At 41.1% G+C, this 14,006-nt stretch overlaps 1 protein-coding gene across 2 annotated transcripts in view; it reads right to left on the bottom strand.

Moving 5' to 3' along the window:
• Positions 1 to 14,006, bottom strand: part of STK3 (serine/threonine kinase 3) — a 290,300-nt gene that overhangs the window by 196,238 nt on the left and 80,056 nt on the right. For both annotated transcript variants that reach the window (XM_045286470.1, XM_045286473.1), the window contains 2 exons: positions 3,301 to 3,465; positions 2,676 to 2,843 (listed from right to left, as the gene is read on the bottom strand). In XM_045286470.1, coding sequence (XP_045142405.1) covers positions 2,676 to 2,843; positions 3,301 to 3,465 — 333 coding nt within the window. The remainder of the gene's footprint in view (positions 1 to 2,675; positions 2,844 to 3,300; positions 3,466 to 14,006) is intronic.

Below are 14,006 nucleotides of genomic sequence, written 5' to 3'. Positions count from 1 at the left end.
AAGGTCTACATGTGGCCTCCTCCCTGGGGGACGGACAGTGGAGAAGTGGGTGAGGGAAAGGTTGGATGGGGTAAGATATGATAAAATAATGATAAGTTGTAAATTATCAAGGATTCAGGGGGAGGGAGGAGCAGGGAGGGAGGGGGGAAAATGAGCTGACATCAAGGGCTCAAGTGGAAAGTGGGTGTTGTGAAAATGATGAAGTCAACATATGTACTAATGTGCTGGACACAAATTATATATGTATGGATTGTGATGAGTTGTATGAGCCCCTAATAAAATGATTATTTAATTTTAAAAGCCCCTAATAAAATGTTTTTTTAAAACTTTCTTCTTAATAAACCCCTATGATCTCTTCTAGTATCCTTCAAGAAAATCTATCAAATTCACCCTTTGAAATTTCAAAACACAGTCACCATGACCTTCTGAACTGACCTCTCTACCTTGAATTTAACTGGACCACAGATCCCCTGAGAGGCCAGTATTTTGATTGGAACTATTTTTACTTTTTTAAAGAAACCAAAAGGAGACTAAGACAAGTGTATTACTGAAAGAGCGGTCTGACCCCACTCACTGAGCACAGAAACACGCTTTGTTTGCAATAAGTGTGCATGTAGGAAATGGAACCCTAGTAGCAACAGGTTTTTACTTTCTCTTGTGTATAGACTAGGAGAAAAAACAAATCCGCTTTGCTCATGGCTGTCAAGGAAGGCTCTACAAAGAATGAAGCTTATGGGTAGGGCTTAAAATGAGTACGATTTAGACGGGTGGAATCCTAAGAAGTCTTTGTATTATTTCATGTCCTAATTCAAACTCTCAAGCGAAATTTTATATCCTTGAATTGAGGGTACATATTTTACAATACTTTACTAAAGAAACCAGCACAAATTCAATGTGTGAAATTAGTTGATGAACTAGTTTGCTCAAGGAGGAAATAAAATATAACTAATGCTATATTAGCTCTGGAACTTACCTGGGTTGCATTGGGTAATTAGTGAATTAGCCTCACTAGCTGAAACTCAAGCACACCTAGTTTGAGGGTAACCCTAAAAACATCCTAATGAAAAATACTATCCGCTAACTAACAATCAGAGGAGAAATGAGAATTTTGCTCCTGATGCTGGTCTTATTTACAGGTTATTTTCAAATAAACAGCAATTCATATTATCTATTTTGGACTCGAGCAAGGATTTATATGGACAAAGAATATGACACACATTGTATTCAACTGAATTACTCAAAGAACTTGATTTCAAACTTCTCAAGAAGAGTCAGATTTGTTAATACTTTCAATATAATATACCGTTACCACAAATTGCATTATGATCACAGATACAATTCCAATTTATTGCTCTTCAGACTTCTAAACGAATGCATTCCTTCTTTCTTTCACTACCCATCAACTTCACACTTTCTCTAGTCACCCTGATACCACCGTCTCTTCTGGCGACCTAGTGCACAGACTGGCTCTGCCCTCCACCATTGTCTTTTCTCCTTGAGGTGAATATAGCCACTAGAGGGCAATAAGCTTACAAAGATAACCTAAAAACAAGCCCTACAGCATAAGGAATTAAACTTGAATATGCAACATATATGCTTCAAAAACAAGTGTAGAACAATACCCCCCCCAAAAAAAAAAAATTCCATTTTCTTACTAAGTTCCAACCAAAGGAATAATCTCAATTACTTTACAGCTAAGTAGTAGGTGTGGTGAACATTTCTTTTGTTAAGAACTAACACCAAACTAGTCCCAATGAGTTGGAGATTAAAGAAGTCCCAAATGTTCAACTCTTCCAAGATGCTAGCCTGCTCCATTTTTCCCCCAGCTCATGCCTTGAGTCTATTCCCTCAACATTTCTGGGTTCTGCAAAGTGTTGCAGCATCCCACAGAAGTTCACAGAAGTATGAAGGAATGTCTCACATGGTGGTAGGTGTTGTTCAGTCCCAAATCTAAAGATTTAGGCTGGGCTAAGCCAGCTGTTGGGGCCAGAGGTCTTGCTCCAGTCTGGGCTCTTGTGGGTGATGAGCTCCCCCCGCCCCCCTGTTTCTCAGTGGGCTCTATTTATACACAGCAGAATGGCATTGCAGAGAATCCTGCACAATTACAGGCAAATCCTATTAGTATCTTACCCCACCTTCCTACCAGACCCACGCAGTGAAAGGTCGTTTGGTGAGAGTTAGAGACTGGCAGAAAGAGCCACATTAAATAATTCACTGTCCCTGCAGTGGCAATGCTATAAATCAAGCTTTTTTCATATGAGCTTCAGCCAAAGAAAGACACAAAAAGGTAGAATGTGGGTTAAAAAGTGACAACTGATTTCCTCCCATACCATGCTGAACAAACACAGATGAAGAACATAGGATTACCAGCACTTTCTTCTGCTGTGAAGTGGGGTGGGGGGGGGAGAGGCATTTAAGAACTAGAGGAGAATTACACGTATATTTTGGAGAGAAAGACAATGGTTACAAAAAGAAATGTAACTTTCGTTTTGCTTCTGACAATTAAGTATATGAAAGGAATAGAGTTTAACAGTTACTGATCTTTGATAGATTTCTTTTTTTTTTTTGCAGAGTCCAAATTGAAATGGATTTATTTACTTTAGTCTACATGTGCTATAAACGGACATTATAAAACCCTAACAGTTATTACTGTGAACAAACTATAATTTTCTTACCCTCATTGGATGGATATCAGCGTACGGAGGTTTCCCTTCGGCCATTTCTATAGAAGTGATGCCAAGAGACCAGATATCTGCCACACAGTTATAGCCAATTTCCTGTATGACCTCCGGAGCCATCCAGAATGGAGTTCCTATCACAGTATTGCGCTTTGCCATTGTATCCTGCAACAGCATTACACACACATAATTATCACCACAAGGAAACTAAGGAAATCTGGATGCCAACATATCCTGTAGAACATGTGTTCAACCCGCAAACACCACAGATTATATCTGAAACCACTGAAGGGGAATACTTAGGAATTTTAAATTCTAAAATAACCAAGTCCACAACTATCTTCATTAAAGTTTTTACACATAGTACTGTAAGAATAAAAGCCTGAGAAATTTACCAATACGGTTTCTGTTTTAAAACATTTAAGTATATGCGTAACAATATATATTTTCATATTAATTCAACGTCTTCTAAATTTAAAAATGAATACATAATACTCAAACTCTGGCTCTTCTGCACAAGTATGAAGTTACCCATTGCCTTCCCAAAAGGGTTATCAGAGTTTAGTCACAATGACGCCTAGAGACCCGCCCAAAAGATTTCCCCCCAAAGTCTTATACTTACTGTTAACTGACCAGCCACACCAAAGTCAGCCAGCTTTGCGTGTCCTTCTGTATTGAGAAGAATATTCCCCGCTTTTATGTCTCTGTGTATTTTCCTCATAAAGTGCAAATATTCTAGCCCTTTCAATGTGGACTTAAGAATGGTTGCAATTTCATCTTCTGTTAACTGAAAAATAATATTTAGAAGCCAAATTGTAACACCATGTTGGGGAAAAAAATCTTAACAAGAGAACACTGGTAATGAGTACTTTGTCCAATCACCACTAAACCTCTCTGACAGTCTAAAGGGTATCGAAGAATCTCTTCTTCTCCCGCAAATATTTTTGTCATCATTATTACATATTTTACTAATAGAAGAGAGTTAAATTTCTCCTTTTTAAAACTGACAATGTCTGAATAACAGACAAATGACATGAGCAGACATTTTTCCTAGGAAGATATATAAGTGGAGCAGGTACATGAAAAACGCTCAACATCATAAGTCATTTGGGAAGCGCAAGTCAAAACCACAATGAAATACCACTTTATACCATGGGAATAACCAGATGCCCTACCAATTTCAATTCCACTCCCCAAAGAATCAAAAGCACAGAGAAAAGAGATCAGACCAGCTAAAATGGTTATTCTATACCACCAGAAAAGAGGGACAGAGAGTGATAGCAAGTGTTGGAAAAGATATGGGAACACTGGAACCCTCATCCATTGCTTATTGGAATATGAAATGGCAGTTGCCATGGGAAGTTTTGATGGTTCCTCAAAAATTACAATAGAATAACCAGGATGTAGCAATTCCACTCCTAGGTATAGACCCAAAATGGAAAGCAGAGATACGAATGGACCAATGCTCCCACAGCACTACTCACAACCCTCCAAAGATGAAACATCTAAGTGTTCAGCCACTGAAAGATGGGCAAACAAAATGTGCTATATCCATACACTGAGGAACCAGTCAGCTAGAGAGACATGAAAATCTGGCGCATATACAACAAGGATGAAACTTGAAAACACTATGCTGAGAGAAGTGAGTTATGTCCAAAAAGACAAACATCTATTCATGATCCCATTACATTAAATATCTAAAATAAGCAAATGTATAGAGACTGCTTTGGTGGTGACCAGAGATTGGAGAGGAGTCCTGAAGGAGTCCTGAAGCTTTGGTCTGCGATCCCAAGAGGGGCGGTTCAACACAATCAGCAGCTCTGCAGAAGATGGCTTTCCACTCCTGTAAAGAGATACAGGCTTGGAAACTTCCCACCAGCCTGTACGATCACGAGGTGTTGAAGGGATCAGGTATAAGGCATCATCAGAACAAAAAAAATCTTACCATAGTGAATGAGGGGGGAGTGCAGAGTGGAGACCCAAATCCCATTTGTAGGACACTGGAGACCCCCTTACAGAAGGGTCTTGGGGAGGAGACAAGCCAGTCAGGGTGTGATGTAGCAACGATGAAAAATACAACTTTCCTCTAGTTCCTAAATTCTTCCTCCCCACCCCCACTACCATGATCCGAATTCTGCCTTGCAAGTCTGGCTAGACCAGAGGATGTACACTGGTACAGATAGGAATTGGAAATCCAGGGAATCCAGGGCGGATGAGCCCTTCAGGACCAGTGGTGTGAGTGGAGATACTGGGAGTGTAGAGGGAGAGTGGGTTGGAAAGGGGGAACCGATTACAAGGATCTATATGTGACCTCCTCCCTGGGGGACGGACAACAGAAAAGTGGGTGAAGGGAGACGTCGGATAGGGCAAGTTATGACAAAATAATAACTTATAAATTATCAAGGGCTCATGAGGGAGGGGGGAGGGGGGAGGGAGGGGAAAAATGAGGACCTAACGCCAGGGGCTTAAGTGGCGAGCAAACGTTTTGAGAATGATGAGGGCAATGAATGTACAAATGTGCTTTACACAACTGACGTATGTATGAGCCCCTAATAAAACGATGTTAAAAAAGAGAGAGAGAGAAAGGGCTACAGTGCTGCCGTGGCAGCAGTCACTGCTATCTGTACCAGTAAGTGTGAACTGCATAGCTCATGTAATCCTTACAACCCCAATCAAGTAGATCATCTTATTACCAATTAACAGGTGAAGAAATTACAGCACAGAGAAGTTTAGGAACTTCCTCCTAGTCACATGACAATGAAAGAGACTCAATACAGGAGCCCTATCTGATCCTACTCCACCTTTTAATAACCACTCTACTATGCCATCACTCTTGTTCAAGGGAAAGCTGTGAGTGGTTCCACTGTTACTGAAAACATCCTCTCACTTTTTAAATACATTCAGATGCTCAGAATAATGAATGCACAAGATAAATTATACATTGACCAAGTATAAATTAAAAACATAAGAACTATGTAGAAATGGAAATAGAACTATGGGAAGAAACCTGCTTCTACTGCACCAACCCCAAGAACATTCTTGGGTATAGGAACATAGCTAGAAAGCTCTTCTTGATTTTCCAACCAGACCCTCAATGGAAAATTAGGCAATATTTAGGGGTGAAAGGTTCAGAAAGCTGAGCTAAGTGACCTTTGGTGTTTAAAACCCAGGAGAAATATTCCTAACTTCATCAAGTTGTCATCACAAGAATTGTGTTCAGGTCTCCTTGCTCCAAAGGGGCACTGACACCCTAAAATGCTCCCTGCCTCAACATAAAAGCTGCTAGGCCTCCTTCCCCTGAGCTCTGAATTACCAACATCCCCTCATCTAGCCAGGTTAAAAGACTCTTACACAGTTCTAATTCATCTCTCTGCACTGCACTCCCCAATGGTAGACTAAGACTCGTTCTTACTTGCTAAAAGCCACGCCAGTGCAGGATACCTCATACTCAATGCCACGTATTCATTCAATAGATACCGATCCTGTAGCAGCTCGGTGCTGGGAAGACAGCAGTAAGCAAGACAGGCAGTGTCCTTGCTCACATGGAGCTTATGTTCTCCAGGGAGAGAGAGAATTTTGACAATCTGTCAGAAAATAGGAAACCAGCTTTACCACACTGCGGTGGATAGAGAGCCTACAGATTGGGAGACTAGTTCTACATGCAGTCTGAGAAACAGGCATGGGACAGTGATGAAAGGTTTTACAGGAGGAAAGAGTATGAATTATTTGAAGACCCTGGTTCATCAGAAGGAGCCCTGATGGCCTAGGGGTTACACATCAGGCTACTAACCACAGGTCAGCAGTTCAAAGTCACCAGCTACTCCTCAGGTTTTTTCCTCCCCTGAAGGACAGACAGTCTTAGAAACCTACAGGAGCAACCTCACCCTATCCTAGAGTCACTGTGAGTCAGAATCGACTGAAGGCAGTGGGTTGGATTCGGATTTGGGTACTTCAAAGAATTTGTTCTCAATCTTGGACCAAGTGGTCTGACGTCAGTCCAGAGAAAGGAAGCACTAGTATCTAAGGTGGAACTGTACAATACAAGTAGTCATAGGGCATTTAAGCACTTGAAGCCTGGCTGGCCCAAACTGAAATGTGCTATAAACTAAAATACACACCAAAGTCCAAGATTTAGTAATTGTATTAGAGCTTAAACTCTGAGAACTTGGTTTGCAGAAGGCTCTAGTCTACAGTGGGAGTACTAAATTCATTTTGAGTCCTAACATAAATTTTGCTTCCATCCCTTTCAAAGAGTTGGTCTCAGAAACTCACATAAGCAAGTCTACTATGTCCTTTAGGGTCACTACATATCAGAATCGACTTGATCACAGTGACCATTAACCTGCAATGTGAAATGGTTTGCCCACAGGCGGACTCTGAAGTAGATTATTACCACTCCCCTAACCAGCCCAGCCTAGGTGTGCCCTTAATAGAAACTGGGGTACCAAGCGTGAATGTTCAGGAGTCATACTGCAAGCCACAGTGGTTTGGAAGTCCCAAAACCAATCCTGCGAACTTTTCTAACCTGCAATCATGTATGTATACCAATCAGGGTCCCTTTTCCACTTCGGAAGCCCCACCTGCAATAGCAGTGAACTCATCTGTTGCCAATCAGGGTTCTGTGGCAACTTCCTTTTTTTTCTCTCGCATGTTCTATCTAGTTAATCACATGGCTGTAAATCCTTCAGGCGGCATGATGGCCTCATGCTGGTGGTCTCCCTCACCCAGATGGTTCCATTTTGCCTTTGTCTCTAATTAAATGGTCTCTAGAAATTATACTTGAATTTGGGGCCTTTCTCCTCTAGAAAAGTATCCCAAATTGTAAAACACCTCAATGATTTTTATACTGGTTACATGCTGAAAAATTATTCTTCATGTACCCAGGGTAAATATTTTTTTAATTCAACATTCAATATAAAAATTACTAATGAAATGGATTAAATTTATTAAAAATCACTTCACTTTAAAAAAAATCATTTTATTAGGACTTTTTTTTTCTTGTGTACTTTTTCAGTGTGGCTACTAGAACATTTGAAATTACATATGTAGCTAACAATATCATTGTAGATCCTTGTAGGAAGCCTAGTGGTGCAGTGGTTAAGTACTCAGCAGCGAACTAAAAAGTTCAACCTACCAACCAACAACTTACTCCACAGAAGAGCAGACTGAAAAAAATAAAAAATAAAAGAAGAGCAGACTGGTGATCTGTTCCCATAAAGACTGTTGTTAGGCCTCTACTCAAGTACTCCCTCAATGCAAGAACACTTTGTTCTAAGAACACAGCATTGTGGGATGCTCACCTTCCCGACACGATCACTAAAGACAAATGGGTACATAAGGAAATGTGGTGAGGAAAGCTGATGGTGCAAGCTATCAAAAGATATAGCATCTGGGATCTTAAAGGCTTGAAGATAAACAAGTGGCCTTCTAGCTGAGAAGTAACAAGGCCCACATGGAAGAAGCACACCAGCTTGTGTGATCATGAGGTGTCAATTGGATCAGGTTTCAGGCATCAAAGACCCAGAACAAAAACTTTTATCAATGTGAATGGGGGCGAGTGCAGAACGGAGACCCAAAGCCCATCTGTAGGCAACTGGACATCCCCTTACAGAAGGTTCACAAGGAAGAGACAGTCAGGGTGCAGTGTAGCACCAACAAAACATACAACTTTCCTCTAGTTCTTTAATGCTTCCTCCCCCCCCCCACTACCATGACCCCAATTCTATCTTACAAATAAATCTGACTAGACCAGAGCATGTACACTGGTACAGATAAGAGCTGCAAACACAGGGAATCCAGGACAGATAAACCCCTCGGGACCAATAATGAGAGTACCATACCAGGAGGGTAGGCCAGGAGAAGGTAGGGGGAGAAAGGGGAAACCAATCACAATGATCTGTATATAACCCCCTGCCTGGGGGACGGACAACAGAAAAGTGGGTGAAGGGAGACAGTGGTCAGTGTAAGACATGGAAAAAAATTTTTAAATTATCAAGGGTTCATGAGGTAGGGACGGTGGGGGTGGGGAGAAATGAGCTGATATCAAGGGCTCAAGTAGAAAGAAAATGTTTTGAAATTATGATGGCAACATATGTACAAATGTCCTTGATACAATGGATGGATTGTGATAAGAGCTACATGAGCCTCCAATAAAATGATTACCAAAAAAAAGACTGTTGTTAGGTACTGGCCAGTTGGCTCTGACTCATAATGACTGTGTTGTCTTAATACTCTTTACTTCTCTGGGATCTAACATCCATTGCAATGGCTACACAGACAAAATTCATGATTAAAGATTACTAATAAGGTGACCAGACATCCCGCTTTTGGTGGGACAGTCCTGATTTTTAACAATTTTTCCCCGCGTCCTGCGGCATTTTTTAAAAGTCCCAATTTTTGGAAAGAATGCACCACAAGCTAGGGTATACGGTTTTCGGCTGCCATGTGGCTATTTCGCAAGGAATATCAATGGTGTCCCGCTTTACCAATGTTAAAGTCTGGTTACCTTTTTATTAAGTAAGTTACCAGGTTGTAATGCCAGTGAGCTATGATCAGAACAGTTGTTTATCACGACATTACACAGTTCTTTCAGCTGTTACTAAATGCCCAAAGGGGCCTACTACTCTGCTGTAAGCCTCCACCCAAAGGCAATCAGCTGAAGCTCCCCCACCCAAAGGCAACAGGCCAGCACTGAATTCTGTGCCCAGAGGTTCCCCATTCCATAAACCAATAAAGGTTCTCAGCTCCACTTCTATGGGTCAGCAAGTCCAACTTCCCCAATTATGTGCCTAGAGGTTCCTCACTCCACAGGCCAGCCTCCTGCACAAAAGCACTCATTTTGACTTGCTCCATGGGTTGGGAAGTCCATTGCTTTGCTCCAAGCTCTGGTTCCTGGTTCTGCTTCTCCTCTGATTTTATAGCTGTCTCCCAGATCCAGGAGGTTCACTGGGCAGGGATCGCAGGGCCAGAGGATACCCTCCACTCCTGGCTCTTGCTGGTAATGAGATTCAGCCTCCTGCTTCTCAGAGGGCCTATTTTATACAAAATAGGATGGCATTCCAAGAAATTCTGTTCACAGTTAATCACAGGTAGATACTATGTCCTTCTTACTAGACAATGCATGAAAAGGTCATTGGGTGGGAATTAGAGATTTTGATTAAGAGAACCATCTCAGGTGACATATTAAACAACACACTGAAACACTGCATCTTCACAGCTGTTCCAATGCTTGAGCCATCGTTACAGCTACTGTGTCAATCCATGCTGTTGAGGGTCTCCCTCTTTTTCACACCCCCTCCACTTTACCAAACATGATGGTCCCTTTTCAAGGCACCAGTCTCTCTGGGTAACATGCCCAAAGTATATGAGGCGAACTCTCATCATCCTTGCCTCTAAGAAGCATTCTGGCTGCATTTCTTCCCAGACAGATTTGTTTGTTATTTTGGCAATCCATGGAATTTGCAATACTCTTCACCAGCACTATAATTCAAATGTATCAATTCTTCCTCAGTCTTCCTTATTCAGTGTCCAACTTTCACAGGTGTATGAGGCAAGTGAAAATACCATGGCCCAATTGGGTGAGGCACACCTTAGTCCTCAAAGTAATATCCTTGCCTTTCAATACTTTAAAGAGGTCCTGTGAAGCAGATTTGCACAATGCAATATGCCTTTTGACTTATTGTCTGCTGCTTCCATAAGCATTGATTGTAGATCCAAGCAAGATGAATTCACTCAAAGGCAGTGAGTGGAGTCCATAAAGATTACAACCTAGGAATCCCGATGGAGCAGTTCTACTCTATCCTATAGGAAGGGCAGGAGTCGGAATCAACTCAACAGCACACAATAGTGCTGCACTAAGAAAGGGTCCAAAAGAGTAAGGTTATGTGTTTTGTTCAATGGCATGTCCAGAATGCCTGGAACAGTGCCTGGCATAAAGTTAGCACTTACCCTGATTTCAAGGTGTGCCTCTTACCCTGACCAAAGAAGAAAGGTGGTGGGAGTCATAAAATGATTACTTTGGTTAATTCCACCAAGAACAGCTTAACTACTTCGTGGAATTTTCCCCCCACACTTAAGAGTCATCATGCTAAAGAAAATGATGCCCAGCTCAACAATAATTCAATCTTTTCAAATTTCTCTGTGGCAAAGGCATTTGCTAACAATAACTAGCTCTGTTTATCTAATGCAACTAAAAAGGAAAGGTTAACTTCAGTAATATTTCTTTCTTCCTGAGAGATGAGACAACTTCTATCATTTAAAAGCCCTCTGGACTAGACCTAACGTCTTATGGCCACCATACTGCATGATGACTGAATGTGTTCAAAGTAGTGGTGCCATCAGGTATGCCTGGTGTTTCTCCTCTCTCTCCATCCCCCAACTCCTTACAAAAGCATAGAGAATGTGGGGTATTACCAAAGCACCATTCCATAAAATTATGTCATCTTTCCATGAAAACATCAGTCTCCAAAATCCTGAGTTCATTAGAACTAGATGGTGCCCGGCTACCACTACCAAATACCCTGAAAAAGATCATATTAGAAAGTCTTGGAGAGAGTGGAAGAAAAACGTAGAACAAACCTCAAAATTAGAAGAGACCCAGCTTATTGATTATATAGATCCTAGTGGGACCTCCCCAACTATGGTCCTCAGTAACCCTTGGGGCCTGGAACTAAACTCACCCCCAAGTTAAAATAATCAATCACTGAAGATCAAAAGGGCAGCATCCACCCAAGGACAGAGCACAGATGAATAGGAAAGGAGGAGAAATGGAAAGAGGACATCAGGGAGGAAGTGGGATCAGTGATCATACATTGAGGGAATTGCAATGGACGAGTTGAAATAAATGTATATGAATTGTTGGACTAAAACTGATGATATGCCTGTAAACTTCACCTAACCGACATTAAATAGTTTGTTTTTTAATTACGTCATATTTAATTCCATGCTGGTCTTTGCAGTTACTGTATCTAGATTTCAGTTTTACATTCTGAGCATCCCACTCTTGCAAACCAGGCAGCCCTTAATCTTCCATTAGCACTCTGATTTGTTGCCTCCTATGCTCTCTACTTCAGAGCTCGACTACAGTTGTTCAGAGGTTTGCGCACACTTCCTTCAGGGTCTGTAGAGCTGTCTGATGTCAATCTATAAAGCATTTGCAAGTCCACGGGGAGATGGGAATGATACTGATTCATGCCCTGCTGGCTTTGCTAGATCTAGTTCTGTGATTTGGTCAATGTTGTTGGATGTCATCGAGCCAGTTCTGACCCATAGAGACTTTACGCACAACAGAACACAGCACCATCTTCACCACTGTTCCTACGCTTGGCGCCATCGTTGCAGTGGTGTCGGTCCATCTTCTTGAAGGCCTTCCTCTCCTTCATTGCTTATGTATTTAATAATACAAAAGCAAAAAAAAAAAAGTATTTTCCATGTGAAAATATACTTTTCTTAGCAACTAAACAAACCCCCCCTCATCAGGGCGTCCATCTCTCAATTCGGTCAACAGCTACTTGGCCCAGCTCTACTGTACAGATTCTGTGCAAGGAGCTGGGTGTTCAGTGGCCAGGAAACTGACAGTCTCTGGTCCTCGTGAAGCTTACGTCACAAGAAGATCTCCAACCATAACCCGTGTTTGTCCCTGAACCCTAAAGATGGAAAGGGCAGACCTGAGAAATTGTGGGTAGTTTACGAAGTTTACTTCTTTCATCAGGCTTTTCCCCCTATGGTAGTAAGCTGTGACCCTAACACCTCAAAGGGTCAACGTAGTCTTATTTGCTTTGTATCATCCCCTAATAAAAAATGAACTACACCCATCTCTCCTAGCAGTACCCAAGCAGGCCTCAATTTGAAATTATTTTTGGTACAGCATTATTTTAACAACCCATCTGTCTTTTGAGCCCTGAACACAGTGTATGCATTTTAAGCCTTTTAACTTCAATTATGAAAAGTTTCCATCCCTCAATAAAACCATTTTAAACTACAATAAACAAATATTTTCTAGAACTTAGAGGAGAAAGAAATGTTGACTTACATTTTTACATTACTTTAAAATGTAAAGAGTATTTTATGTGATTCTCACCACAATTCAGTTAAGCAGAAACACATATTATCATTCCCACTTTATAGATGAGGAAACAAATTCCAAGAAATTAACTAATCAGCTGAATGTTACTATTAAGAGCCAAAGCCCATATATGAATCCATGTCTGTTGGTTTTATAGTTAATATTCCTGCTGTCACACCACTGCCATATGTTACACACATGAATTTACCAACTGGAAACTACAAGACCTGTTCCAAAGATGACATTAAAAATTGTTTGAAAATGAGATAATAACTAATCAAAACTGTCACAAGCCATAACACCAAGAAATCAGAATAGCCGGTGGCAGGCCCGGGTTACTATGAGCTGTAATCACTTTGACGATATTGAGTTGGGATTTGGGGGCTATCATCTGGAGAGTGTCTGCCCCACCTCGGCATTCATACAAATTTAAACCATTGTAGGTGGTGTATCTCCCAGACAAAATAAGTAAACTAGATAGTGAACTATGCAAGTAAGCTGGCCCAACTGATCCTAAAGGAAAACCAACTAATACAATATAGTTGGCTTTAAGAGTATTTTAGATGCATGCTCCTACCAAGATAAATACAGAGAGCAATGATTTAAATATTTCTTTCAATATTCAATTTAAAACCACAAGAAGAATATCAAAACAAACACAATGTCGGTGAATGGGAAGAATCATTTTTAAGCAATCAAAAACTTTTTAAAATTTTACTTAGCTTCCACACTAAGGCAGACTAGGGAGAAAGCCTGGTGCTGTTTCCAAAAAAGAGTCAATAAAACCCTAGGGGCCCTTTTTCAATGGACTGAGTAGTCATCATGAGTCAGGGGAAGAATCGACTAACAACTTTAACAACAACTAGTTCTGTCTATATAAAGCAGCAGGCTTCGAAAACTTACAAAAATATTTGCATCACACCTTCCCGACACAATCGCTGAAGAAAAATGTGTGCATAAGCAAATGTGGTAAAGAAAGCTGATGGTGCCCGGCTATCAAAAGATATAGCGTCTGGAGTCTTAAAGGCTTGCAGATAAACAAGCGGTCATCTAGCTGAGAAGCATCAAAGCCCACATGGAAGAAGCACACCAGCCTATGTGACCACGAGGTGTAGAAAGGACCAGTTATCAGACATCAAAGAACAAAAATCGTATCAGTGGGTGCCCACCTTCCCAATACAATCACTGAAGACAAACGTGTGCATAAGCAAATGTGGTGAAAAAAGCTGATGGTGCCCGGCTATCAAAAGATGTAGCATCTGGGG

This window comes from Echinops telfairi, unplaced genomic scaffold (assembly GCF_000313985.2).
Source record: "Echinops telfairi isolate 266 unplaced genomic scaffold, ASM31398v2 ScPeMD7_1;HRSCAF=3_0, whole genome shotgun sequence".
Taxonomy (NCBI): Eukaryota; Metazoa; Chordata; class Mammalia; order Afrosoricida; family Tenrecidae; genus Echinops; species Echinops telfairi.
This window is presented reverse-complemented; position numbering and strand designations above follow the sequence as displayed.